The 26,993-nt window shown below is 48.1% G+C and overlaps 2 protein-coding genes across 2 annotated transcripts; one reads left to right on the top strand and one right to left on the bottom strand.

The window, feature by feature from the left end:
- Positions 1–1,380: 1,380 nt before the first annotated feature.
- Positions 1,381–10,986, top strand: LOC114670774 (complement C1s subcomponent-like). The gene is made up of 10 exons (XM_028829223.2): positions 1,381–1,588; positions 1,802–1,979; positions 3,595–3,720; positions 4,450–4,649; positions 5,181–5,334; positions 5,882–5,997; positions 6,408–6,486; positions 7,011–7,139; positions 8,100–8,174; positions 9,800–10,986. Exons 1-10 carry the CDS (start codon positions 1,430–1,432, stop codon positions 10,594–10,596), a joined length of 2,013 nt encoding a protein of 670 aa, XP_028685056.2. The 5' UTR covers positions 1,381–1,429; the 3' UTR covers positions 10,597–10,986.
- Positions 10,987–12,898: 1,912 nt separating this feature from the next.
- LOC722144 (complement C1r subcomponent-like) lies at positions 12,899–26,227 on the bottom strand. Its single transcript, XM_077953474.1, is given in 13 exon segments — positions 12,899–13,724; positions 14,437–14,513; positions 16,118–16,226; positions 16,229–16,261; positions 16,663–16,741; positions 19,170–19,291; positions 19,399–19,546; positions 19,873–20,069; positions 20,153–20,212; positions 20,528–20,614; positions 20,941–21,133; positions 25,742–25,970; positions 26,061–26,227. Coding segments are annotated over 13 exon segments (2,073 nt in total). The 5' UTR covers positions 26,108–26,227; the 3' UTR covers positions 12,899–13,032.
- Between the last annotated feature and the right edge of the window lie 766 nt (positions 26,228–26,993).

Below are 26,993 nucleotides of genomic sequence, written 5' to 3' on the forward strand. Positions count from 1 at the left end.
AGAAATAGGCTCAGAGTGGTAGCTGTTGGTTAACAAGGAGGTTCCTGCAGAGGGAGCGTCAAGGCCCTGTGCTGCTGTCCCCGGGGGCCGGAGGGGTTGCCCAGCATGCCCACTGGCCGGAGACAGGGGACTGATCCACTTGCTCCTACCTGCTTCTGAAGGTAAAATCCTTACAAACGAGGAGCAGAGCTTTGATGGAGGAAATAAGAAAGGCAGAAAGCTTCACGTGGGAGGGCTTGGGGCAGTGATAGAGGGCTGACAAAGACACCCTAAAAAAAGGGCAGAATATAGACAGCCTATTTCTCTTAGGCTCACCCCATCCACCCCTACTTCACGCCCTTACCTACCACTGTTTTCAGGGTTAAAGCAATTTTAGCAAGATTTTAGGAACTGTGGGGAGATAGCTTGGATTTTCAGTAATCGGGGGAACATAAACAACCCCAAACGAACTCTGGAAAATGAATGTAGGATGTTTTTATGCTCCTTGTCATTTGGCTGTCCCTTTTCTCCTTCCCCAGACAACCCTGTCTCAGTGGGGCAGCACTTCCTTCTCAGACCGCTTGTCCCAGGGTCCCTGCCGTCCCCTAGTGAAAGAAGCTCCTGCCTCCACCTGTGGGCGTTGGGAGCATCAGCAGAGATGCTCCTCACACAGGGCACCAGCTTCTGGGGTCCGTCCCGCAGACCCTGACCCACAGACAGATGAATAACCTACCCAGACACACGGATACTCAGTGGAACAGCAGCTAGGGGTCCTGGCCCCTCAGAGACACCAAGGAAGGTGCTGTAAAGAGTAGCCACCACAGCCCCAACTAGCTGGCCCTGCAGACATTTATTAGCACAGTTTTAACAGCAAAGACTTGAGTCAACACGCCTGTGGGTAATTAATCTGGTCGCCCTCACCCTGGGAGAGCAATCCTGCCCGCCACTGATCAAGGATTAGTTTTAGGACTACATGAGTAAATAAGCTCTTTAGATAAAGTCCTGTATGCTCCTATGTATCTATGTCCTGAGCTTTTAAGAGAACTCAGCTGCCTTCAGCCAAGACTTTTACAAAAGCTGGGCAAACTTCTTGGCTTTCCAAGAAGGCTTATGTTTATTTCCTCTAAAATCTTTCCCACCACCCTAACTGAACTCCCACATATTTTTCTTAGAGATGGGGTTTCACCATGTTGGCCAGGATGGTCTCGATCTCCTGACTTCATGATCTGCCTGCCTCGGCCTCCCAAAATGCACCTAAGATTCTCCCCAGTGGCCGACTGACTGCCTCTCTTCTTCCCCCTTTCTTCCGCCTCTGAGAAATAGCACTTTCTGTCCTAGGCTACTAGTGCCTGGGCCACACACCAATCTATACCTCTTTTTTTTTTTTTTTTTTTTTTTCAGGTGCATTGTCCTGTTTTCCCTTTTGGCATGGGTTTATGCTGAGCCTACTATGTATGGGGAGATTCTGTCCCCTAACTATCCTCAGGCATACCCCAGTGAGGTAGAGAAATCTTGGGACATAGAAGTTCCTGAAGGGTATGGGATTCACCTCTACTTCACCCATCTGGACATAGAGCTGTCAGAGAACTGTGCGTATGACTCAGTGCAGGTATGTTATAAGCACAAAAAGAATAGAGAGAGAAGACCAGGGCTGAGGTAGTGGAATAAGGATGTGGGAGGGAGAGCCACCTGTACTCACAGTGAACTGAAGTCAAGTCCTAGGGGCATAAATGTTCTACTCTCTCTGTCCCTTCTCTTACCTCCATACCAAAATATTACCCTTTCCTAGCTTTTTTATTGTTGCTGTTGACTGTTCTCTTAGATAATGTCAGGAGACATTGAAGAAGGGAGGCTCTGTGGACAGAGGACCAGTAACAATCCCCACTCTCCAATTGTGGAAGAGTTCCAAGTCCCATACAACAAACTCCAGGTGATCTTTAAGTCAGACTTTTCCAATGAAGAGCGTTTTACGGGGTTTGCTGCATACTATGTCGCCACAGGTAAGGCTCACCCTTCTGCATGTGCCTTATTGACCCAGCTAAAAGATTAGAAGTGAGAAATCCACTGAGCAACACGTTGAATGAGGATTCTGTTTGTAATTCATACAAAAAGTGTTGACTTGGCCTGGGTCCCTCCATAAATCACTTTTATGAAATTCAAATGCATGATCATATCTTAGTGGTGATGATGATAATGGTAATAACACATATTACATAATACACAGTAATTTATTCAGAGCCACTATAAACTGGGTATGTGCTGGGGATTTTTCCTATTTTAACACAATCATCACTTTAACCCTTCAAGGTAGGTGTTATTTGCTCCATATAAAGATGAAGAAAATATAGACTAGGAAAGTTAATAACTTGCCAAGAATCACATGAGGAATGTGTAGTATTTAAACCCATTCAATATATGGCATTCAAACCTTCAAATTCTGGGTACTTCTGTATCTCTCTCCAGGTTAAAATGAAGCTAGGACATCTCATAAAGCCAAACTATTGTTTAGATTTGATAGAAGGACCAACATCATATAAAGCAATGAATGTACTGATTCCTCCCTGCAGAAGGCATCATCATGATGTTTACCTTGCAGAGCGTCATCCCTGGAGCTGAAACGCTCTGTACATGAGAAAAGTCAAGGATCTCTGACATTAAGAGCTCCCTAGGCCAGGCGTGGTGACTCATGCCTGTAATCCCAGCACTTTGGGAGGCTGAGGCGGGTGGATTACTGGAGGCCAAGAGTTAAAGACCAGCCTCACCAACGTGATGAAATCCTGTCTCTACTAAAAATACGAAAAATTAACCAGGCATGGTGGCGGTGCTTGTGTTCCCAGATCCTCGGGAGGTGGAGGCATGAGACTTGCTTGAACCTGGGAGGCAGAGGTTGCAGTGAGCTGAGATCACATCACTGTACTCCAGCCTGGTTAACAGAGTGAGTCTCTCTCTCTCTGTCACACGCACACATACTGCCCTCCAGCCTCAGTGACAGAGTAAGGCTATGTCACACACCACACACACACACACACACACACACACAGAGCACTCCAGCCTCAGTGACAGAGTGAGGCTATGTCACACATAACCCCCCCCCCGACACACACCACTCCAACCTCGGTGACAGAGTGAGGCTATGTCACACACACACACGCACACACACACACACAGAGCACTGCAGCCTCAGTGACAGAGTGAGGCTATGTCACACACACACACACACACAGAGCACTCCAGCCTCGGTGACAGAGTGAGGCTATGTCACACACACACACACACACACACACACCCCACTCCAACCTCAGTGACAGAGTGAGGCTATGTCACACACACACACACACCACTCCAACCTCGGTGACAGAGTGAGGCTATGTCACACACACACACACACACACACACACACGAGCTCCCTTATAGCTGTGTAGTGGTAGGGCTCGACTCTGGAACCATATGTCAGGAGAGTAATATAGAATAATACCAGCCTGAAATGTGATCCCGTGAGAGATCTTTAAGCAATAGGCCTTTTCTACTTTTTCTTATCCTTATGGTTTTGGGTTTAACCTCATTCTGCCTTCTTGGTGTTTGTTCTTGACCTCAGCCTCTCTCTACTCTTTGTAGACATAAATGAATGCACAGATTTTGTAGATGCCCCTTGTAGACATTTCAGCAACAATTTCACTGGTGGTTACTTCTGCTCCTGCCCCCTGGAATACTTCCTCCATGATGACATGAAGAATTGTGGAGGTGAGCTTGGTGTTAAGAGGGTTGCATATTCCCTGGGATTTGGAATGACTGAGGCCCCAGAAAGGGCTTTGTCCACCCTTCCAACTTCGATTAGGCCCAGCCTTCATTTGGCATTTCTTCTTCTTTTTTATTTTTAAATTTACTTATTTATTTATGTATTATTTTTAAGAATTTCAATAGTTTTGGGGGTACTGGTGGTTTTTGGTTACATGGATGAGTTCTTTAGTGGTCAATTCTGAGATTTTACTGCACCTGTTACCCGAGCAGTGTACACTATACCCAATGGGCAGTTTTCTCGTCCCGCTTCCAACCTCCCCCAATGCTGAGTCCGCTGAGTCCACAGAGTCCATTATATCACTCAGTATTGGCATCTATTCTTAGTTACTCATAAGCTGAGATGAAGCCACAAGAAGGGAGGAAGATAAGACTACAGGGTAAAGTTAGTTAATTGGAGAAAAGAGATAGATGTCTGTAAAGAGTCTACTGGGGGCTGTTCATAACCAGGAAAGGCTCCATCCTAAGCAGAGTGATGGAAACCTGATAGGACTTGGGTGTTCCTGCTGATATCTACTGCATGTGTAATTGCTGCATCCCTCCAGTTAGGGCGGGGATCTCAGGTTAGTTTGAATGGAGAACTGTCAGTTTCTGAGAGAAGGAATCATAGAATAGTGCAGGAATTCCTTTGTTTGATGCTGTATTTGATTCTCCCTTTCACTTTTTCTCTCTTAGTTAATTGCAGTGGGGATGTATTCACTGCACTGATTGGGGAGATTGCAAGTCCCAATTATCCCAAACCGTATCCAGAGAACTCAAGGTGTGAATACCAGATCCGGCTGGAGGAAGGGTTCCAAGTGGTGGTGACTGTGCGAAGAGAAGATTTTGATGTGGAACCAGCTGACTCAGAGGGAAACTGCCTTGACAGTTTAGTTGTGCGTGACGGTTGATTAATACCCCCACCCTCAACTTACACAAAGAGATCTCTCCCTGAAGACAAAGAAAAATTTTTTTTGAGACAGAGTCTTGCTCTTTTGCTCAAGCTGGAGTGCAGTGGTGCAAGCACGGCTCACTGTAGCCTTGACCTCTTGGACTCAAGCAAGCCTCCCACCTCAGCCTCCTGAGTAGCTAGGCCCACAGGCATGAGCCACCATACCCAGCTAATATTTTTATTGTGATTATTATTATTATTTTTTACAGAGATGGGGTTTTGCTATGTTGCTCAGGTTGGCCTGAAACTCCTGGCCTCAAGCAATGCTCCCACCTCGGCCTCCCAAAGTGCTGGGATTATAGGCGTGAGCCACTGCACTCAGCCTGAAGATAAAATTATCTTTTCTCCTGACCCTTATTTTCCTTATTCTTATTTTATGTGACATTCAATGCCTCTCTTATTTTTATCTCCCATCTTCCAATTTTACCTCTTTCCTTTAGTTCTTTCCCTCTTCTGATTTCATCATTTCGTTCAGTTTGTTGCAGGAGATCAGCAATTTGGTCCTTACTGCGGTCGTGGATTCCCTGGGCCACTAAATATTGAAACCAAGAGTAATGTTCTTGATATCATCTTCCAAACTGATCTAACAGGGCAAAACAAGGGCTGGAAACTTCGCTACCATGGAGATCGTGAGTAACCTAGAAGTACCTCTTTGGTTGGTGATACCAAAGTCCCCAAACAATGTGGGATCAAAGCAGGTAGATGATCCAGGCACAATGGAAGTACCTGTGATCTCAGCTACTAGGGGAGGCTGAGGCAGGAGGATCCCTTGATCCCAGGAAGTAGGAGTCTGAGTCCACTCTGGACAACAGAGCAAAACTTTGTCTCTAAAACAAAACAAAAACAAAACAACAATAATTCAAAAAACAGATAGATTGTTGTTCTGATAGTATCCTGAGATACTTCACTTCCTCAGGAAAATCTAAACCAGTCAATGGTTGCTAGGAATGCCTCAACCTCTAGTAATCCTTTAACTAGACCTGAGAGTGCAGACAGTTTGGGGGTGGTTAGTTGGTAATGCCATATGATTTTAGACATCTGCTATATTGGAATGTTAAGCATCAGGAATGAGGACAACTGGATGATTTTAGAAAGTGTGAGAATGATGTAAATAGAATGAGAGTCTTCAACTATTTAGTAATTCTTTTTTCCGGTCCCAGCTTCTGTTCTTTCAAGCAATGCCCTGTCCTAAAGAAGAAACTCCCACTTCTGTTTGGGAGCCTGCGAAGGCAAAATATGTGTTTAGAGATGTGGTGCGGATAACCTGTCTGGATGGGTTTGAAGTTGTGGAGGTAAAGTACCATCTTGGCTTCTCCCCAATCCCTGGCCCCAGATCAGGATGAGCAGACTGAAATTGTTCAGTTGTTTACCAACGTAAGTGTGTGATCAAGGTATAACGCCTTTCCCATAAACACGACAGCTTAAGATCTGTAGTTCTCCCTTGTGAGTCATGGAGCTCCCTGGCCAGCTTGGCATTCTCTCTCTGCCTTCAGTCTTCTTGGGGAAGGGGAGTTGACACGTTGGGGCAGAGCTGTCTGTCATCCTCGTCTCCTGGGTGCTTTGGGTCAGTCTGCTAAGGTGTTCCCAAGCTTCTTGTGGTGAGGACTCCTCATTGATCCAAGGCCAGAGATCAATTCCAGTTTTGATTTTGGTTTCCCATATCTCTCTTCAGAAATAAGTGGTGATGTTTATTATTCTCCAGGGACGTGTTGGTGCAACATCTTTCTATTCGACTTGTCAAAGCAATGGAAAGTGGAGTAATTCCAAACTGAAATGTCAACGTACGTGTCTCTTCAAAGTGGAAGTCTTTCTTTTTCTCTCAGAGAGAATGGAAAGATCAGCACATCCAAATTCAGATGCATGGTTTCCTCTTAGGCATGTGAGGGAGTGGGTTGGGTTTTTGAAGGGAAGCCAGTCATGGAGGCTTTTCTAGTCCAGCCCCGAATCTGTTCCCAGGCCAACTAGATCGGCAAGTTTCTTTCCAAGAAAGGGGCTATGGGATAGGTCGAGTTAATAGCCCCATGTGGGTGCATTTGTGGCTTCCACTGGGCCATCACCAATCGCTGAGAACCAGGCTCTTCACTACGGCTTTCACGGGGCCATCTGAGTTGGCATCTCAGTGGGCCAGAGACCTGAGAATTGCCAGTTGGGGAGGATGGCCACAGAGAGGCTGGTGTGGGGAGATTCATCCCAGGTGTGCCTGTGGATATGGGGTGGGGAAGCAGTGAGGATGAAACTGGCCCCATGACTCCTCCTTGGAGGAAGTGGCTGTCCTGACCATCGCTCTCCTTCCTTCGTCTGGTAGCTGTGGACTGTGGCATTCCTGAATCCATTGAGAATGGTAAAGTTGAAGACCCAGAGAGCACTTTGTTTGGTTCTGTCACCCGCTACACTTGTGAGGAGCCCTATTACTACATGGAAAATGGAGGAAATGGTAGGTTTCTTCTACTGGAGGAGAGAGAGTGAGAAGGTGTTGGAGGTTAAATAGCATAATCTGTCTGCGCCGGAGAGAGTCTGCAGAGAAATGAAGGCGATAGGAGACAGTGTTCATCCCCTTGACTTCATCTAAAGATATACTTTTCATATGGAGCAGGGCACGCTCAGGGCAGCACCAGTCACAGGGAATCATAGAGGTCACCAGCTCAGCTTCACAGCTGCTGTAGGAATTCCCCTATAACATCCATTCCATGGGATTACCCACCTTTGGACCAGTTATTTCATGTACAGCCCATAGGAGCAATGCCTCCCTCTTTAAGCCAGCAAGCTACACTGACTGGCTTTCTTGACGTAGAAGGGCTGAATGAGACACTAATACGTTCTCTGCATTGCCTTTATTTATTTATTTACTTATTTTAGACAGAGTCTCACTCTGTTGTCCAGGCTGGAGTGTAGTGGTGTGATCTCGGCTCACTGCAACTTCTGCTTCCTGGGTTCAAGTGATTCTTTTGCCTCAGCCTCCTGAGTAGCTGGGATTACAGGTGTATGCCACCACGCCCAGCTAATTGTTGTATTTTTAGTAGAGACAGGGTTTTTACCATGTTGGTCAGGCTGGTCTTAAATTCCTGACCTCGTGATCCACCTGCCCCAGCCTCCCAAAGTGCTGGGATTACAGGTGTAAGGCACCGAGCCTGGCTGTATTACTTTGTATTTATTTTCCCACTTTCTCAATGCCTTCTTTCCTTCTGCTTTGGAGATGTTCCCTTTGTCTCCCCTGGCGGGCTAGAGGCCTGAGGGATTGTTTGGAGGAAGATATTTTTTTCTGGCTGATTTAATCTGATTTACTACTTGAATCCCAGAGGAGCTGAGGCTCTGAAGGAACAGAGCGGGCTGTGGGGTGGATGGAAGAGGGAAGATGTGGTGGTGAGTGTGACCTGTGTTCTCTGTGCTATTCCAGGGCAGTATCAGTGTGCTGGTAATGGGAGCTGGGTGAATGAGGCGCTGAGCCCAGAGCTGCCGAAATGTGTTCCAGGTAAGGAGGGCCGAGGCTTGGGTAGAGATGATAGGCATGGGTGAATGGGAGTCACCTTCTGAAAGCAGCTGTAACCCTCTTGGGAAAGGACTGAACAGTGGCCTGCCAGAGTCCAGCTCAGTGAGGTGGCAGTAGCACTGTGCCGTGGGCTGTCGGGGTTGTGGGGAACCTCCTCAGCTACACTGAAGCCAGGTCGACTGCAAGGAAATATAAGCGTCAGCCAGCGACAGTTGGTGTCTGGTAATGTAGCTGCAGCGAGAAGATACAGAACTGCTAAAAACAGGGCCTGAAAGCTGAGAGTGAGTAATCAACATTCGGAAACAAGACTAGTTAAATAACCTAGTTATTATATTAAAAGTTTATGGCTGGTCATGGTGGCTCATGCCTGTAATCCCAGCACTTTGGGAGGCCAAGGCAGGTGAATCATGAGGTCAGGAGTTTGAGGCCAGCCTGGCCAAAATGGTGAAACTCCATCTCTACAAAAATATAAAAAATTAGCTGGGTGTAGTGGCGGGCACCTGTAATCCCATCTACTTGGGAGGGTGAGGCAGGAGAATAGCTTGAACTCAGGAGGCGGAGGTTTCAGTGAGCCGAGATCATGCCACTGCACTGCAGCCTTGAAGACAGTGGGAGACGCTGTCTCAAAAAAAAAAAAAAAAAAAAAAATTACATGGCAACAAGATATAGAGGAATTCAAGATTCAGGGAACGAGCGAGATCAAGGTTTGGTAGCAGAAGGCTGGGGCAAATCCAGTAGGATAATAACCATCCTGGATGTAACTGAGAGCTGAAGACCGAGCTGATTTGTTGTGTTTATTATCTCAGTCACATCCTTGTAACAGCCCCGTGAGCTAGGTGTCATTAGTCTCATTTGACCGGTCAATGGGTGGGTGCAAGTTTGCAGAGTTAGCAAGTTGCGAAGGCAGGCTTTGAGCCCAGGTTCGTCTAAGTCCAAAGCCTGTTGTGCTCAACTTGGAGTCCCTCCAGGCTGTCTAGCAAGGGATTTAGGTAAGCAGCTTCACTTGAATTCAGTTATTAGTATAACTGAATGGTAATGGCACCAGTCACTGGGAGTGACAGGTCAAGGCCAAAGAAGGAACCCCTCTCTACTTCCTAGGCTGACCTATGGTTTACTAGGAGGGACTCAGGTGCAACTAGGACTCCAGTAAAGAAGGCGATTAAAGTTTGATCTGGGCATCTGAAGAAGGCAGAAAGCTTCCCTCCTCCACCATCTGTATGAGAAAAGGGTTTCCAGCACTGGCTCTTGGTTGGGCACTGGCCTCACATGCCGAGTTGGGAGGTGCAAGGGGGACCCCTGCCTCCAGAGGGGCTGTGAGTCACACTGTGGATAGCGTGAGGCACTAGTGCATCTGGACTCAGTGATTCACACACTGCCTCTGGTTAACTGAGCTCTGCCATGAGCCTGCTATGACATCGGCAAAGCGGGGTGTTTAGGTAAGACCAGGGTGGGTCAGGTATTGAGCTTGTTGACCAAATAGGATTGACCATTTTGTACTAGAGAACCCTGCAACCTAGCAGGTAAAATTCTTTGAGTGGTTGGAGGATTTGCAGGAAGCCAGTATCATTTCTTGCTCCTTCCCCGTGTTTTTTTAAATTCCTTCCTAGTCTGTGGAGTCCCCAGAGAACCCTTTGAAGAAAAAAAGAGGATAATTGGCGGATCTGATGCAGATATTAAAAACTTCCCCTGGCAAGTCTTCTTTGACAACCCGTGGGCTGGTGGAGCGCTCATTGATGAGTACTGGGTGCTGACGGCAGCTCATGTTGTGGAGGGAAACCAGGAGCCAACAATGTATGTTGGGTCCACCTCAGTGCAGACCTCACGGCTGGCAAAATCCAAGATGCTGACTTCTGAGCATGTGTTTATTCATCCGGGATGGAAGCTGCTGGAAGTCCCAGAAGCACAAACAAATTTTGATAATGACATTGCACTGGTGCAGCTGAAAGACCCAGTGAAAATGGGACCCACCGTCGCCCCCATCTGCCTACCAGGCACCTCTTCTGACTACAACCTCATGGATGGGGACCTGGGACTGATCGCAGGCTGGGGCCGAACAGAGAAGAGAGATCGCGCTCTTCGCCTCAAAGCGGCAAGGTTACCTGTAGCTCCTTTAAGAAAGTGTAGAGAAGTGAAAGTGGAAAACCCCAAAGCAGATGCAGGGGCCTATGTTTTCACTGCTAACATGATCTGTGCTGGAGGAGAGAAGGGCATGGATAGCTGTAAAGGGGACAGTGGTGGGGCCTTTGCTGTACAGGATCCCAATGACAAGGCCAAATTCTACGTAGCTGGCCTGGTGTCCTGGGGGCCACAGTGTGGGACCTATGGGCTCTACACACGGGTACAGAACTATGTTGACTGGATAATGAAGACTATGCAGGAAAATAGCACCCCCAGTAAGGATTAATCCGGATACATCCCACCAGCCTCTCCAAGGGGCGTGACCAATGCATTGCCTTCTGTTCCTTATGATATTCTCATTATTTCATCATGACTAAAGGAAGACACGAGCGAATGATTTAAATAGAACTTGATTGTTGAGATGCCTGGCTGGAAGTAGAGAGGTAGAGTTTGATCATAGAATTGTGCTGGTCATTCATTCATGGTCTGACTCCTTGGGGTCCTTTCCTCTGAGTACCTATTGTAGATAACACTATGGGTGGGGCACTCCTATCTTGCACTATTCCACAGGGATACCTTAATTCTTTGTTTCTTTCTTTACCTGTTCAAAATTCCATTTACTTGATCATTCTCAGTATCCACTCTATATGTACAATAAAGTATGTTTATAAGCAAATTTTGGCTGACTTACCTCATTCCACACCAAACCCTCAGAATTATAGAAGGGGAGTGGGATGAGAAGGCTGTTATGTCACTGAAATTGGGCATCTAGCAACTTATATTTAATTTAATTGTCATGAAAACAGAGAATTCAGCTTTTCTTCTCTCTTCCAACTGAGATTTACTGAATATTGTGGATTAGTATGAAGATCACAAGTGTAAGGCATCATATTCTAGTTTTGAAATTCATTAATACTTACCTGGCCAAAAAAAAAAAAAAAAAAAAAAAGGAAAAATAAGGAAAAAAAGAAACTCATTAAATCTCATTGGGTGCATGGCTCACACCTGTGATCCCAACACTGGGAGGCTGGGGTGGGAGGAACACTGACCCAGGGGTTCAAGATCAGTGTGAGCAACATAGGGAGACCCTGTCTCTATAAAAATAAAAAGTAAAAATTAGCTAGGCATGGTGGTGCTTGCCTTAGTCCCAGCTACTTAGGAGGCTGAGGTGGGAAGATCGCTGGAGCCCAGGAGGTCAAGGCTGCAGTGAGCTGTGATCATGCCACTGTACTCCAGTCTGGTAACCAGAGTGAGACATTGTCTTGAACAAAACGAAACAAAAAAACCCCAACTTATTCAGAAGTCCATGTACAATAGTTTGAGTTGGCTGTTTAAGATCTTCTTTAAGTATAATGCTTTTCAATATGTCAACTGAAAGTTAATTTTCCTTTAATACTCACTTGTATCACGCAATATTATGACAACAAAAAAGAAAAACTACAGAAATTGAGCATGCTCTTGTCTGCTTTCCTGGTGGTTTTGATCAATTTGTGACAATGTTTTCATTAGATTGAACTCTGTACCAAGATGACATAGCAGAAAATCTCCCTTCTATTTTCTAGGGGAAGGAAAATAAAATATTCCTCCTCCCAAAGAATGATTAGTGATGAGAAATGACTACAGAATAGGGACTTAGCATTTTACAAACTGAGGACAGGAGAACTCTCTCAGGATGGTGGTTGCCCTAACAAGGTGTCTTAGGAAAGCAGAGGTCTGAGAAGAAGAGTTGAGGGGAAATCTGACCTATTCGATGTGACATGTGGCTTTCAGGAGGGCAGTTTTTACCAGAAGTCAAAAAGGGTTTGTTTGGGCCCATCAAGAATGGACTTTGATATTCCATAGATCAAGAGGGCTAAATTCAACAGTTGACCTTAGACTGGAGGGTAAACACGATGTGGTAACCAGAGGAACTCTAATTGAAGGGCCTGAAGAATTGAAGGGAATTACAACTGGGAGCCTCTGGGAAGATTATATCGTCAACCAAGCAGCATAAAGTCACTGTGTCACCCCTGAACTGTATGCATCGTAGCCACCTCCTGACACTTCCTGTCATTGCAGGGGCAATGGAATTGACAGTGTGGCCTGGGCGAGAGTGTTTCGGTGAGAGGAGGATTCTTCTAGAGATAAAAAGGCATTGGAGAAATTTTAAGATTTAGAAACATGATCTGTGATAGAGATATTTTTCTTCTTTTTTTTATACTTGGGGTAATAGCAAAACATTAACCTGGAATCTGATAAGTAACAGAAAAGGAAGTTCCTCCCTGTCGGAGAATCACCAGTCTGTTTGGGTTCTGCCCTTGCTGATGGGCTGAGGTATTGGTGAAGAATTTCCCTCTTTGCTGCCGCCTTGTACAGCGTGACGGGTATGGGTTTTGGATCGTTGACTGTGCTGCAAGGTCATTTCTCTGGGTGAATGGCAGGGGGAAGATCTAAATGAATCACCATCAGAGACTTCAGAGCTGGGAAGAGCTCGTCACCAGGTCCTAGAGGGGCTAGAAAGTAATTCATTGTGTTTAAAGGGTATCCATCATAGTACCTTGCAAGTTACTTGGGAACATACGTCCGCTTCTTCTGAAACTCAGGAAAATAGTTAGCTTTTTAAAGAAGGTAAATTGTCACTTTTCTTTGGTCGGAAGAAAATGGGCTGGTGGGTCAGCAGCTCATGCCAGGGAGGAAAGACAATGTCCAGTGGTCAAGAGGAGTTGAAGCGAAGGAACCTACTTCAAATTGGACCAGCCCAGAAGGGGCTAGAAGGGATCCTGGGATCAGTGTTCCGGTCCCTTATTGCAAAAACACCCCCATTATCCCCCTGGCAGGCATCCTGCTTTAGAGATGGGTGCCCAGCACAGAACATGTTTTGAGAGAACACATCCATCCTATTCTTTCCCCGGAGCCAGGTCTCACAGTCCTCTCGATTAGCTACGGGCAGACGGACAAACCTGAGGTCATGAGCAATCTTCTCCTCCATGACCCCAAAGCCACTGACGTAGCCCATCAAGCCCAGGTCATAGAAGGTCTCGTTGTCAGGGAGGCAGATGGGGAGGAGGTTGGGACCCAGGGTGACACTATTTTCCAGCTCCAGGAGGGCGATGTCCCCCTCAAAATTGTGGGACTCATTCTGACGGTAGTCCGGGTGGATGCTGACCCTGCGGATGGGGTGACTTGCCAGCTTCATGAGCTCTTCTACATTTGTATGGCCCAGGAACACATCCAAGGGGACATTGCTTTGTGCATCGTGTTCCTTGGGATACAGGGTGTGGGCAGCCGTGAGGATCCAGCGGTCGCCCAGCAGGGTCCCGCCCCTGTGCCCGTGGATGTTGGTGAACACCTGCCAGGGGAAGTTGCCCATCTTGGCTTTTTGCCCTCCGATGATGCGCTGCCTCTGTTCCACGGGGTTCACGGGCTTCCCACACACTGAGGGAGAGAGAGGGAAGACAAGGGCAAGTCAGCTCCGGGTCTCCCACCTCTTCCTTCTGCGGCCAGCCAGCTCCCCGTTTGCCCTCTCTTTTTGACTTGTCTCTTTTCTCTTTTTCCTCCCATCTCCACACTTCCTTCATTGGCCTATTGACAGGCTCTTCTCCTTGTTTTTGTTTTTATTTTTGTTTTTTGAGACTCCTTGCTCTGTGGCCCAGGCTGGGGTGCAGTGGCGTGATATCTGCTCACTGCAACCTTTGCCTGCCGAGTTCAAGCAATTCTTGTCCCTCAGCCACTCTAGTAGCTGGGACTACAGGTATGTGCCACCATGCTTGGCTAATTTTTGTATTTTCAATAGAGGCTGGGTTTCACCATGTTGGCCAGGCTGGTCTCGAACTCCTAACCTCAGGTGATCTGCCTGCCTCGGCCTCCCAAAGTGCTGGGATTACAGGTGTGAGCCACCACGTCTTGCCCCTTGTTCTTGTTTATTTCTTCCCGGGGTGTCTTCCGTTGTTTTTATTCTCTGATTTCCCATCTGCTTAGTGAAAATGCCGGCATTTCGGGACTGAATTCAGCACTCTTCCCCTCTCTCTCTTTCTCCTGGTATGTTCCCCTCTCCTCTCCTCTGTCTCCTTTTTCTGGGCCATGCTGCTTCTGAGGACTTTCAGGCTGCTAACGATCCTGAGGATGGCCCCAGAGGGTTTCCACTCACCTGGCAAGCACCGAGGAATCTTCCCTTCCTTCTTTTCATTCTTCCAAATGCCCTGTGCTGTGCAGGTGTACACCCCCGAGGGCAGAGGAGGCAAGAACCAAGTTGGGAGGTGATGGGTAAGAAAATTAGGTTGCAGAGGCCAGCAAGTACTGAGTGTGCTCGACGGGGAGAGGGGTAGGGAGGAACAACATGGCAAGGGCCAAAGGTCAAAGGCTCAACTCTAGAAGGAAAAAATGTCAAGTGTTCAGAGGCTCTAGACCTATATTTTGTTTTAATGTCAAGTAAAAAAATCGGAATGCTTAACCATTAATATATGTTTGCTGTGATCCCTGTTTGTGAAAGTAGACATAAAAACCAGAAGGAATGTATCAAAATCTTATCAGTGATTGCGTCTTAGTCGTGGAATCATAGATGATAATTGTAGCTACGTCTTCTGATTGCTGAAAATGTGCCATGCTTCTTACTTTATCTGCATGATCTCATTTAAACACTATAGTGACACTTGCAGGTGTGTGTTATTATCCTCATTGTGGATGAGCAGGCTGAGCTTAAATAATTTGCACAGGGTCACATAACTTCTAAGTGCCAGAACCAAGGTGCAAGAGGTTTTCTGACTCCAAAGTTCAGCTCTTAATGAATACCATTTATAATCCAGATTTTTTTCCTTTTTTTCTGTTTCAAACCTATAATGCATGTGATTTCTAATATTTAAAAAAAGTTTGAAAAATACCCACTAATAAGTGAGAGTCATTTAGTGAAACTAAGTGCAAAAATCACAACCAGGTTGAGAGGGGAGAATGGAGAGGGGAGTTTCACTGAGTTAGCTGTAGTGGTCATGATGGTGGCAAAGACTGTGGTGTCAGTGTTGGTGGTGATGGTGGTGTTGATGTTGGTAATGATGGTGGCAATTGTGATGTCGATGTTGATGATGACAGTGGTGTTGTTAATGGTGGTATTGTTAATGGTGGTGGTGGTATTGGTGGTGATGATGGTGTTGGTAATGGTGATGGTGGTAATGGTGGTGGTGATGGTAGTGTTGGTGTTGGCAATGGTGGTGGTGGTGATAGTGGTGTTGTAATGGTGGTGGTGATCATGGTAGTGTTGACAATGGTGTTGGTTATGATGATAGTGGTGATGGTGGTGATGGTGGTGTTAGTGTTGGTGGTGATGACGATGTTGGTAATGGTGGTGATGATGGTGTTGGTAGTGTTGATGGTGGCACTGGTGTTAGTAATGGTAGTGATAGTGGTGTTGGTAATGGTGGTAATAATGGTAGTGGTGATGGTGGTGTTGGTAATGGTAATGGTATCGATTGTGGTGATGGCAGTGATGGTGGTGATTGTGCTGGCATTGATGCTATTGGTAGTGTTGCTTGTGTCGTTACTGGTAGTGGTGGTGATGGCAATGATGGTAGCAGTGGGGATGTGGTGGAGGCAGTGGTGGTAGTGGGGATGATGTGGTGACAGTGAGCTGTTTATGTGATTTGAATCTTTTCTTTGCATCAGCTCCTCCTTCTTCAAACCTACTAGCTTCCTCTTTGCGCTACAATTCAGGCCCCTGAAGCCAGTGCCCTGGCAGATACCTTAATATGCATTCCCTAGGGATTCTACTTGGAGAAATCTCAGAGGATACCCCAAGGGGATGGAAGGGAGAAAATTTCCATTTGCGTTAGTCCCTACTTTGCTCAGACTCCCTGCTGCCAGCCCTGGTCTGCATCTTGTAATATGGCTCATGGCAGTAGTACTGGATACAGGCCTTGTAGGTACTCACCCCCATTGTGGTGGTGTAATGGAAGGCAGATTTCGGGGCTGCCCACAGTCCTTGACTTGGAGAGAACACAGGGCAGGGTGAGAGCTGAGAAAGACTGTGCTGGAACTTTAGTGGTGAGAGTGTGAGTTGTCTACCTGAGAGCACATTGAGAGGCTTAGAAAAAATAGTCAGTGGCGAGGGCCCTTACAACGGACAGGAGTTGGGTGGTGTGAAATTCAGTTCTGGGTAGAGCCCATCCATCCCATTGAGATGAGGACTCACTGATTCCTGAGATGAGGGCTCACTGATTCCTGAGATGGGCCATAGGCATCAAAGGACAAGTCTCTTTGACCCTCATCCAAGGGTGAGGGTCTGTTGGAAAGAGGCTTAGTCTGGACCCCTCCTTCTTTCTTGGCCCAGGTCCTCAAGGTTGGAGGTGGGAAGTCCCCAGGATCATATCCCTGAATTGTGACTTACTGTTGCATCTGGGCATGGCACGATGCCATGTGCCATCATCCTGGCAGACAGCTGTGAAGGAGTGTGGCACCTGGTTCCCCTGTTGAGCAGAGGAACAGGCGCCATCAGTGCCAAGAGGCAATGCAGGTCCCTTTCCTGCCCTTCCCACACAGGAGTGGGAGGCAATAAAAAGACATCTCTCAGCTCCCCCATGGATGTGGCTCCTTCTTCCTTCTCCCCAGCCTGTTACAGACAGGAGCACTGAGCTACACTGTAGCAAGTCAGAGCGGGACTAATTGATAGACCCGATCATCCTCTCTCTAGACTGTGCCCCGTTCCCACTGAGGTCCAATTGAATCCCACAATTTGTAATTTAAAAAATCACAAGCCACGTTTGAGTGTTTTTTGTATCAAAACAAAAGCCTGTGCTCCAGGGCAGAACCATGTTTCTCTGGCTGGAGTCCCCTGCCTCCAGGCCTGTAGCACTTTCTCTCTCCTGGGTTGCAGTTTTCCTAAGGACAGAGGCCTTCCCTGAAATCCTAGAGCCACCTCACCCCGTTGAAAGGTGCTGGAGACGTTGATGTATGTGAAGTGCTGTTGCTGTTGAGCAGGGACAAGACTAGGAAATGGCAGTCTTTGAAATGAAAAGTTACTGGACAATATGAATGAGTTTTACTAAGACCAAAAATTGGCCAAGTGCGGTGGCTTACGCCTGTAATCCCAGCACTCTAGGGGGCTGAGGCAGGTGGATCACTTTACGCCAGGAGTTTGAGTCAAGTCTGGGAAAATTGAGAAACCCTATCTCTACCAAAAATACAAAAATTAGCCGGGCACGGTGGCACTTGCCTATAATTCCAGCAACTCCGGTGGCTGAGGTACCTGAGTAGCTTGAATCCAGGAGCATCGCTTGAACCTGGGAGGCGGACTTCACAGTGAGCTGAGATCATGCCACTGCCTGGGTGACAGAGCAAGACTCTGTCTCAAAAACAAAATAAACCCAAAAAGACCAAAAATCATCCCATAGAGTTAGCTCTGGTTGCAAAAGAATGTGTGTGAGAACTAGACCGTCTGAGTAAAATGTAGGTAATGTGAGAAACGGTGTGACTTGCTTTAAATTCTATGTTGTGAATGACATGTGCAAAAGTAAGGGCAGTGGGTGGTGTAGGCAAGGGAGGGTTGTAATATGAGCAAAGAGGTTGTTGGTCTCCAGTCCTCTGGACCCAGGACACCCACCTAATTCTCCTGATGGAGATGGAAGCACCTTGGAATAAAGAACAATGCATCAGATGAACTCGACTTGATGCAACATTCAAATGTGAACTCCACAAAGGCTGTGTGACTATGTGGGTTTCTTTTTACTGAACCTCCCACATCTAGGACAGTGCCTGACAGTAGACCCTTACAATGTGCATTAAATGAATTAACTATGACTTAAGGACATGTCATAGGTCTCGTCTTTGATTCTGATTGTCTTCCGTGTGGACCTATTGAGCAACGAAGGGATGTTCAGTCTTGGGTCTCTGTCCAGAGAGACAGATAATTTTTAGTTTACCAACTTTTGTGAGATTGATCCATGGATAAAACCATATTCCTTCCTGAATCTTCAGATCTGAGGACATGACGGTGGGCCCAGGGTGAGACCACTCACATGTGTAAAAGAGCCCTGGAGCAGGAGGCAGGAGATTGGGGTCCTAGTCCCTGCCGTAGACAATCACTACGTGGTGTTGATGAGTCACTACATTTCTACCCTGCCTTTCCAGTTCCTTCAGCTTTCTTTTTTTTTTTTTTTTTTTTTTTTTGAGGCGGAGTCTCGCTCTGTCGCCCAGGCTGGAGTGCAGTGGCGCGATCTCGGCTCACTGCAAGCTCCGCCTCCCGGGTTCCCGCCATTCTCCTGCCTCAGCCTCCCGAGTAGCTGGGACTACAGGCACCGCCACCACGCCCGGCTAATTTTTTTGTATTTTTAGTGGAGACGGGGTTTCATTGTGTTAGCCAGGATGGTCTCGATCTCCTGACCTCGTGATCCGCCTGCCTCGGCCTCCCAAAGTGCTGGGATTACAGGCTTGAGCCACCGCGCCCGGCCTCCTTCAGCTTTCTTGATTATTGGATGAGGGCAATAGTTCTTAAACTTGGCTGCACGTTAGAATCACCGGGTAGCTTTAAATAGTCTTGTTGCTCAGGCTCTACTCCAGATCAATGGAATGAGAGTCTCTGCTGGGGGACCTTGACTTCAGTATTGATTGATTGATTGATTTTTATTTTTTAGAGACAGAGTCTGGCTATATTGCTCAAGCTGGAGTGCAGTGGCTATTCACAGGGGTCTTGTATGATTGGGCTCAAGCAATCTTCCAGGATTGTAAACTCTCTGTTTTAAGTGTGCAGCAAGTTGGAGAGCTGGTGGACCAGGAGTCTCTTCCAGCTGAAATGCCTATGACTCTAGCTGGGGTGAGACTAAATCCTCTGTGAACCCACCATCTGAATTCCCCCTGGGATGCTGGGCCGGCTCTCTCCCCTCATCCCTGGGCTCTTACCTCTATGAGCTGGTAGCCTAGCTTGCAGGTAGCAATGAAGTAGTCACTGAATTGGTACTGAGGCTGCAGGTTCTGGATGACAGTGAGCTCGTCTAGGGTCTTGGGCTGGGGACACTTGATGACTATTGGGGAGACCAGAGGGCGTATTTATTTGAGAGCCACCTGCCCTTCCTTCTTCCCACTTTTTCTCCATTGCTGGCCATCGAGGGAGGCCCCCAGGGAGCCTTACTCTCGGTGGTGTAGGGCAGCCTCCAGCCCCGGCTGTCCCCCGACTCATCTGTGAAGAACAGCAGATCCACAGCATTGCTGCTGGTGTCAAATTCAGGGGGCCTTTGCTTCCCACAGAACTCGCCAATGTTCTTCCCGTTGGCATAGATCTGGTAGGGGAGGAGGGTTTTTTTGTTTGTTTGTTTGTTTGTTTGTTTTCCAGCTTGGACATTTTTACACAGGGCCAACTGTGTAGTAGCCTGGTGGCCAGGGTGGTGGTGGTGATGAAATCCTGCCTTATGTGTGTTTTCAGGGGAAGGTGGAAAGGGATCCCCACAACCCAATTCCAGTTATGTGGGAACTTGCCCAGCCCATGGGTGATGTTGGCCAACTCCTGCCCCAGCTGGCCAGGGGATCCAGGAAGAAGTTGAGACAAGAGGAGCTAAGTGCAGACAGAAGAGGAGGAAGGGGTCTTTCAGGGGTAGGACGGCTGTACCTGTAGCTGGTCATAGGGGCAGTGTACTTGCTGGTGGTCATCAATTTCAAAAGGCTCCACGAACTTGAGGTGCGGGGTGAGGCCCCGCTCTACCCGGATGCTGTAGTTGCAGTGCAGGTCAGCGGGGTAGGACCGGGGGTACTCCAGGCTGGAGATGTAGCCCGATGCCTCCGTGTACAGCTCGCTGCTGCACTCAGCTGTGAGAACAGAGCCGCAGGGCATCATGGGGCCACTCTGGCTGGCTCAACCCCTGCCTCCCTGCTCCACCACTCTGGCTCACCCTGGCAGGAATACCTGTCCTTCTGAAGCTCATAGCCTGGACGGCAGGAACAGAAGTAGCCTCCAGGCTGGGCGCGGTGGCTCAAGCCTGTAATCCCAGCACTTTGGGAGGCCGAGACGGGCGGATCATGAGGTCAGGAGATCGAGACCATCCTGGCTAACATAGTGAAACCCCGTCTCTACTAAAAAATACAAAAAACTAGCCAGGCGAGGTGGCGGGTGCCTGTAGTCCCAGCTACTCGGGAGGCTGAGGCAGGAGAATGGCGTGAACCCAGGAGGTGGAGCTTGCAGTGAGCTGAGATCCGGCCACTGCACTCCAGCCTGGGCGACAGAGCGAGACTCCGTCTCAAAAAAAAAAAAAATAAAAAGAAGTAGCCTCCAACGTAGTTGTTACACAGGTGCTGGCACTGGCGCTGGGGGTCCCTCTCCCCTGATTTGCTCTGGGAAGCACATTCATCAAGGTCTGGAAGGCATTCAGGAAGGAGGGTTAAGCTCCTGCTGGGAGACCAGAGTAGGGGCTCTGACCTTAGGGAGGTCACTCACCAGAGGCCTAAAGACAAAGGCATCTTTAGGCCACCTGGATCTCCAGGCCAGGCGTCTCCAATGCTCTCTAGGGACTGCTCCACGGGGACAGATCCCAGGTTGACAGGCCTCGTTAGGAAAAGCTCTCTTGAGGGGAGGAACAAGGAAAGCCAGGCTTTCAGCTTCTTTGGATTCAAGATTCCCTTTCTTGGCCCCCATTCAATGTGGCTGAGGTCAGAGAAAAGGGATCCCTGGGGGGCTACTCACCCACAGCTTGGTAGTAGGCCAGAAAGCCCTTGTAGAACATGATGGTCCCATTCTCCTCGTTGGAGAAGTCCGTGTGGAAAGTCAGCAGCATCTTGTTCCCTTGAGACATAAATTCCTTCTTTCCTGGGGGGTTGCCCAGTGGAGAACCCAGTTGCCCACAGAACCTCCCCAGGTTTTTCTTATCAGCAGAGATCTGGTGGAAGAAGGACAAGGAGTAGGAAGAAGACCTGTTGTGGAGTGGCACACGTGGTGGCTCAGTGATGGTCCTCCTGGTCTCGCCGAGAGTGAATCATGCACCACATCGGCTCTGCTGGTCACTACCTGCTGGGTTCGGCTACTGCAAACTTCCCCATGTGACCTTCAACTGTTCCCCAAGTCTCCCACTGACTCACTCTTTGCGTGTTGTCCTGCACTGGGTACCTCACCCCTTCCCTGTTTTCTGCTCCTCTGGCAGGTTTCAGGTCATTCTCCATCCCCACCTCCTGCGGCCTATTCCCCTGGGGTCCTGGTTGTCTGTACCCAGCCTTTCCCCTCCCCTCATTCCCTGAGCCCAGACATGTCTACTTTATTTTCTGCCTTCCGATTCCACCTAGGCTTAATGAAACCATTCACACCTTGAGTGCCTCCTTATGCCCTTGGCTGAACATGAGCCCTGAAGCCCACCAGTCTCAGTGTCAGGAGGCATGGCCTTGTCCCTCTTCCTTCCTCCTCAAAGCCTCCTCAACCTCTTTTTGCCCCTGCCAGCAAACACCCTCCCCCAGCACTGCACACTCTCCAATTCCTCTGGGTGGGGAAGATGTTCCGTTTTCATGTTATGTTGGAGGCCAAAAGAGTGAGGGTGGTGATCAACTCAGTATACCACTGGAGGCTACATGAGTAAACAGCAAACTCTTCTCATAAATGCAGGATGTTGGCAAACTGACACACTGCATCTGCTGCCCAGAAGGAATGCTGAGGGCAGCCACGCCCCAAGTGTAGTGTTTCTTGTGATTATCTACAGGGCGCATCTGAAGCCTGTTAGTAATAATATAAACCTGTGATCAGTCAAGCAGCCAACCAATTGTTACCTCCTCCTCCCTGCTCACTCTACCCAATAAATGTGAAGGGCTGTGGAAGCTCGGGGTCTGCTGCTGTTGCTCACTAGAGCAGGGAGCTCTCTTCTTCTTCCCCCGGCCTCTTTCTTTAAAACAGTTTGTTTTGTCTTAAGTTTTCATTTCTACATTTGTCCTCCTTTGTTCAGTCTTGTAATGATGGACTCAAGTAGTAACATTAGTAACTGTTGTAGTGATGGTCTCAAGTAGTAATTGTGGCAGTCAGAAGTGGCGCCCAAACAGGGACAATCAAGGACAAACAGGGACCTGAAGAGGCCTGCAGGGACAAACAGAGATTAGTAGGGATAAATAGAAATGAATAGAGATAAATAGAGACAAATGGAGATAGGTAGGGACTTGCAGGAACTTGTAGGAACTAACAGGGACCATAGGGACAGACAGGGACAGATAGGGATAAAGAAAGACTAGAAAAGACTGGCAGAAACTTGCAGGGACAGACAGAGACAGATAGGGTCCTATAGGGACTTGAGTGAGGACAGTCTGCTGGAGCAGAAAAACTAAAGCCCAGAAAAACCTAAAACCTAAAACCTACCAGACGAATGAGAAACCCCATTACAAGTCTGCCAGCAGCAATATAAGATCAGTGCTCTAAAGTGGTACAGAGAACAGGAAGTTTTTGAATCAGGGTAACATAGGGAAGAATTTGGTTATTTCTTTTCTCTTTTGTTTGGAGTTTGGTAAGTACCATCTTTTTGTTATTATTTCAGGGTTTGAGCTAATTTTTTGCCGCACCTACAGCACCTATTGAGGGTGGTGAACAGGAGAGGGAGGATAAAATCTGGCTTGAACCGTCTGCTTTTGTGACTACAGAAAGGCTAACTTTGGCTTTGGCTTTCATGGATTGTGGACATGTGCTGGCACCTGTGAGATGTGCAGAGGACTTGGGAGGTTTTCTCAGCTTGTCAAGATGTGGGAACCGAGCTTCCTTGCTCTGCAGTGTTGACTCAGGCAATGGCTAATTTGGTAGCTGACAGATCTAAAGGAAGCCAAGGGTTAAGCCCTAAAGTGAGAAAGTGTTATAAGTGTAGAAAAATTGGATGTTTTAAAGGAGAATGCCGTCAGACCTCTGGGCAGAAGCGATCTGATAACATAGTTCTCCTCTCAACAGAAAAAAACGCTAGGCCTTTGCTCTCATTGCAATAAAGGAAATCATTGGGCTAATCAATACCACTCAAAGTTTCATCAAAATGGCACCCCCCCACCCCTGTTGGGAAATGAGAAGGGGGCCTGGACCTGGGCACCTCAAACAATGAGGGCATTCCCTGTCTGGGTTGCAACTCCCTTTTCAGGGGTGGGTTTCTGGAGACTCATTGATTCCAGCTCCCTCCAGTAGCAGAAACACCTGTAAGCGCAGGATTCGATCTCCCAGTCAGAGAACGAGTTACATTAGTTGGAGGAGACAAACACACGAAGATTCCCACTGGTTTTGGGGACCTTTGCCAGCAGGACACATGGGATTAATTTTAGGCAAAAGTCATCTTAACTTACAGGGCATTGCTGTGGTTCCGGGAGTTATTGATTTGGATTACAAACCAGAAACTCAGGTAGTGGTAATGGCATAAGATCTTTGGGTTTTTGAACCAGGGAGAACATATTGCTCAATTGTTGCTTATTCCCTGTAAATTGCACCCTTCTCCACGAAAGGAGAAACAAGGGAATCGGGGATTTGGAAGTACAACTACACAGGAAATTTATCTATCACAACCCATGGCATCTAATAGACCCACTTATTCAGTGTAAATTGAAGAAAGTTTTGTGGGCTTATGGATATGGGAGCAAGAGATTGGTCTCTTGTGGTAATAGATCTTGAAGATTGTTTTCTTTGCTGTGCTATTGCACGAGAAGGATAAGCCTTGATTTGCTTTCTCTGTGCCTTCTGTTGATTGGAAAAAGCCTGTCTCATTATCAGTGGAACGTTTTACCCCGCAGTAATTAACCAAAGAGGCAGAAGCTGAGTTACAGCTTGTGGAGCAGATGCTTCAGCAACAGCATGCCTCCTGGCTCCAGCCACAAAAGCCTTTGCTTTTGTTTCGGTTGATTTACTAACTGCGGATGAGGGTATGCTTGTGTTTTCACAGGAAATGAACAAACCGTGTGGGTGCCCCAAGGTGTGTGAGACCATGGAACCAGAGACTGGAGAGACCCATGGATCCCAGCTGTGGGCCTGGCTCCTGCAGTGCGAGCCATGAGCCGGTTGAATCTGAATGTGAAGATGGAACAAACCACCAACGGCAATTGAAGGCTGCACAGCCTGGAATTGCCTTTACTAAATTAATTCAAAAACGAAAAGGGAGAGATGTTGGAGGCTGAAAGAGTGAGGGTGGTGATCAACTCAGTATACCACTGGAGGCTACATGAGTAAACAGCAAACTCTTCTCATAAATGCAGGATGTTGGCAAACTGACACACTGCATCTGCTGCCCAGAAGGAATGCTGAGAGCAGTCATGCCCCAAGAGTTTCTTGTGATTATCTACAGGGCATATCTGAAACCTGTTAGAAATAATGTGAACCAGCCAGGTGCGGTGGCTCACTCCTGCAATCCCAGCACTTTGGGAGGCCGAGGCGGGTGGATCACGAGGTCAGGAGATTGAGACCATCCTGGCTAACATGGTGAAACCCCGTCTCTACTAAAAAATACAAAAAATTAGCCACGTGTGGTGGCGGGCACCTGTAGTCCCAGCTGCTGGGGAGGCTGAGGCAGGAGAATGGTGTGAACCCGGGAGGCGGAGCTTGCAGTGAGCCGCAACAGTGCAAGACTCCGTCTCAAAAAAAATAAATAAATAAAAATAATATGAACCTGTAATCAATCAAGCAGCTGACCAATCTTTATCTCCTCCTCCCTGCTCATTCTACCCAATAAATACGAAGGGCTGTGGAAGCTCAGGGTCTGCGGCCTTTGTTCACTAGAAGCAGGGAGCTCTCTTCTTCTTCCCTTGGTCTCTTTCTTTAAAACAGTTTCTTTTGTCTTAAATTTTCATTTCTATGTTTGTCCTCCTTTGTTCAGTCTCATAATGATGGTCTCAAGTAGTAACATCAGTAACTGTTGTAGTGACTGTCTCAAGTAGTAACTCTCTCAAGTAGTAACTGTGGCAGTCAGCCACAATCTTATTCCTGCATACCTCCTACCTCCGGGGGTCTCCTGGGAATGGTAGTTATTGGACCTTCGCAGGCTCTGCTTGAGCCCGGAATCTCATTTTTACTGGATAGAGAAAGATGGGCCAGGGAAGGTACCCTTGGTTGTCACAGAGGTGAGGGTTCTGAGCCTACTGTCCTTGCTGAAGACTATTCCCGTGCTGCCAGAGCACACATTTCTCCTCCTCATGTCCCTGTGTTCCTGTTGAGGCAGGCAGCCATGCCAGTCTTCTCCTTGGAGACAGGGAAGCTGAGGCACGGTGGTTTCCCAAAGGCTCTCAGCTAGATAGCAGATAGGGAAGGTTTTCTTGACTCAGTGGACAGTGAATTTCCTGAGTGGGTCCTGTCCCCTTCTCTGTGCTTCTCCCCTCAGTGCTCACTGAGGGTCTCTACACCAGTGAGTGCTCCATCCAGGGCAACCCTTGGCTCTAAGAGATGCAGTCGGCCATCAGCTCTTGTGGGGCTGGGCTGTGTCTGGGGGTGTGCATGCCATACAGATCCCAGATCCCAGAGGGTCCCGTTTTGTCTCCCCTCTGCCTGCCCATCCTGCCCCTACCTTGACATAATCATAGAAGCAGCCTTCAGAAGGCTCCAGGTCAAAGTGCTGGAAGACGAGCTTCACCCCGTATCCTGTGGGGACTGTGATCATAGTGGTTGTTTCAAAGCTGTTGGGGTAAGGCTTGGGGAACAGAGGGGAAGTCACCTCCCCAAATAACCTCTGAGGGATGAGAATGGGATTTCTTGGCCTTTGGAATAGGGTTGAGGCTAGGAGGTACAAGAGCCACCTGCCAAAACAAAAGAGTGTCTGGAGCTGGAGGGGTTCAGCACTCTTGCCATGTGGGCAGTGGCCATGGCAGGGGATGAGATGGCCATACTGCTGGGCATCCTCCTCCTCTCTGCCCACTCTGGACCTCACCGACATGTTCTCAGCAGGGGTGCCTGGGTGGGGAGGGCGGCCTTTGCAGCTGCTGCATTGGGTCACTCCCCAGGGCAGTGTCCAGTCCAGAGGCCACGACGCTCCCCTCACATTCCCTTTCCAGCCTCCTCCCCTGCCGGCCCCATCCCTCCCCTCCCCTTCCAGGAATAGGACTGGCTTGGGACCAGTTAATGGAGGGTGAGGGTTTCCACCCATGGGTCTCTGAAAGGGCTCCCACAGGTTCAGTAAGAGCGTCTGGGAGAGACCATCTGTGGAGTGTGAGACACAGGCAGAGTGTCCCCTCTTCTCGCTGCTTCCTGCCGTGAGCCCAGAGGGAAGAAAGGACCATGACATGGGCTTCTATGTATAAGGTCTCCTCTGGTCCTTAGGAGGAGGGATGGGGTGCGTGTTGTGTGTGTCCATGTGTGTGCACAGTGGGATTGATGAGAGAAGAGTGTGTGAAGAGAGAAGGGTGTTCCTGTCTCCCTGAATTGCCTCCTATGTCCTGGCTTCTCCCCTGGCTTCTCCCTCCCGCCTGGGTGCCCATCACCCTTGCAAGGCCCGTGTTGAATCCTGGGCTCTCCTGACAGCGTCTTCGTGCACTGTGTGCAGAGGGAGGCCGCGTCACGCACAGCAGGGAGGGGAGGGTTTTCTGTGGAGTGGAGGGGGGACCATTCCCGGAGGAATGTTGGAGGGAATGAACTATTTGCATAAACAAAAGATCTGAGTTTCCACTTTAATTTAGTTTTGGTTTTGAAATCCCTGTCGGTGGTGCCACCTGCTGGTCTATGAGGGAAAGGGCTAAGGAGACGGGAGTCTGACTTTTTAGGGCCAGGGGAGCCTTTGGTTGGAGGCCCAGATGCCTCAGTCTCTGAATCTGATCAGCTTCTCC

The sequence above is a fragment of the Macaca mulatta genome, chromosome 11 (genome assembly GCF_049350105.2).
Source record: "Macaca mulatta isolate MMU2019108-1 chromosome 11, T2T-MMU8v2.0, whole genome shotgun sequence".
Taxonomy (NCBI): domain Eukaryota; kingdom Metazoa; phylum Chordata; class Mammalia; order Primates; family Cercopithecidae; genus Macaca; species Macaca mulatta.

What these genes read in the sequence shown, in the direction of transcription:
- LOC114670774 (XM_028829223.2), top strand. Translation starts at nt 1,430, where the DNA reads ATGTATGGGGAGATTCTGTCCCCTAACTATCCTCAGGCATACCCCAGT. An exon ending in GTGCGTATGACTCAGTGCAG is followed by an intron (nt 1,589 to 1,801) that starts GTATGTTATAAG and finishes CTGTTCTCTTAG; the next exon opens with ATAATGTCAGGAGACATTGA. An exon ending in TGACATGAAGAATTGTGGAG is followed by an intron (nt 3,721 to 4,449) that starts GTGAGCTTGGTG and finishes TTTCTCTCTTAG; the next exon opens with TTAATTGCAGTGGGGATGTA.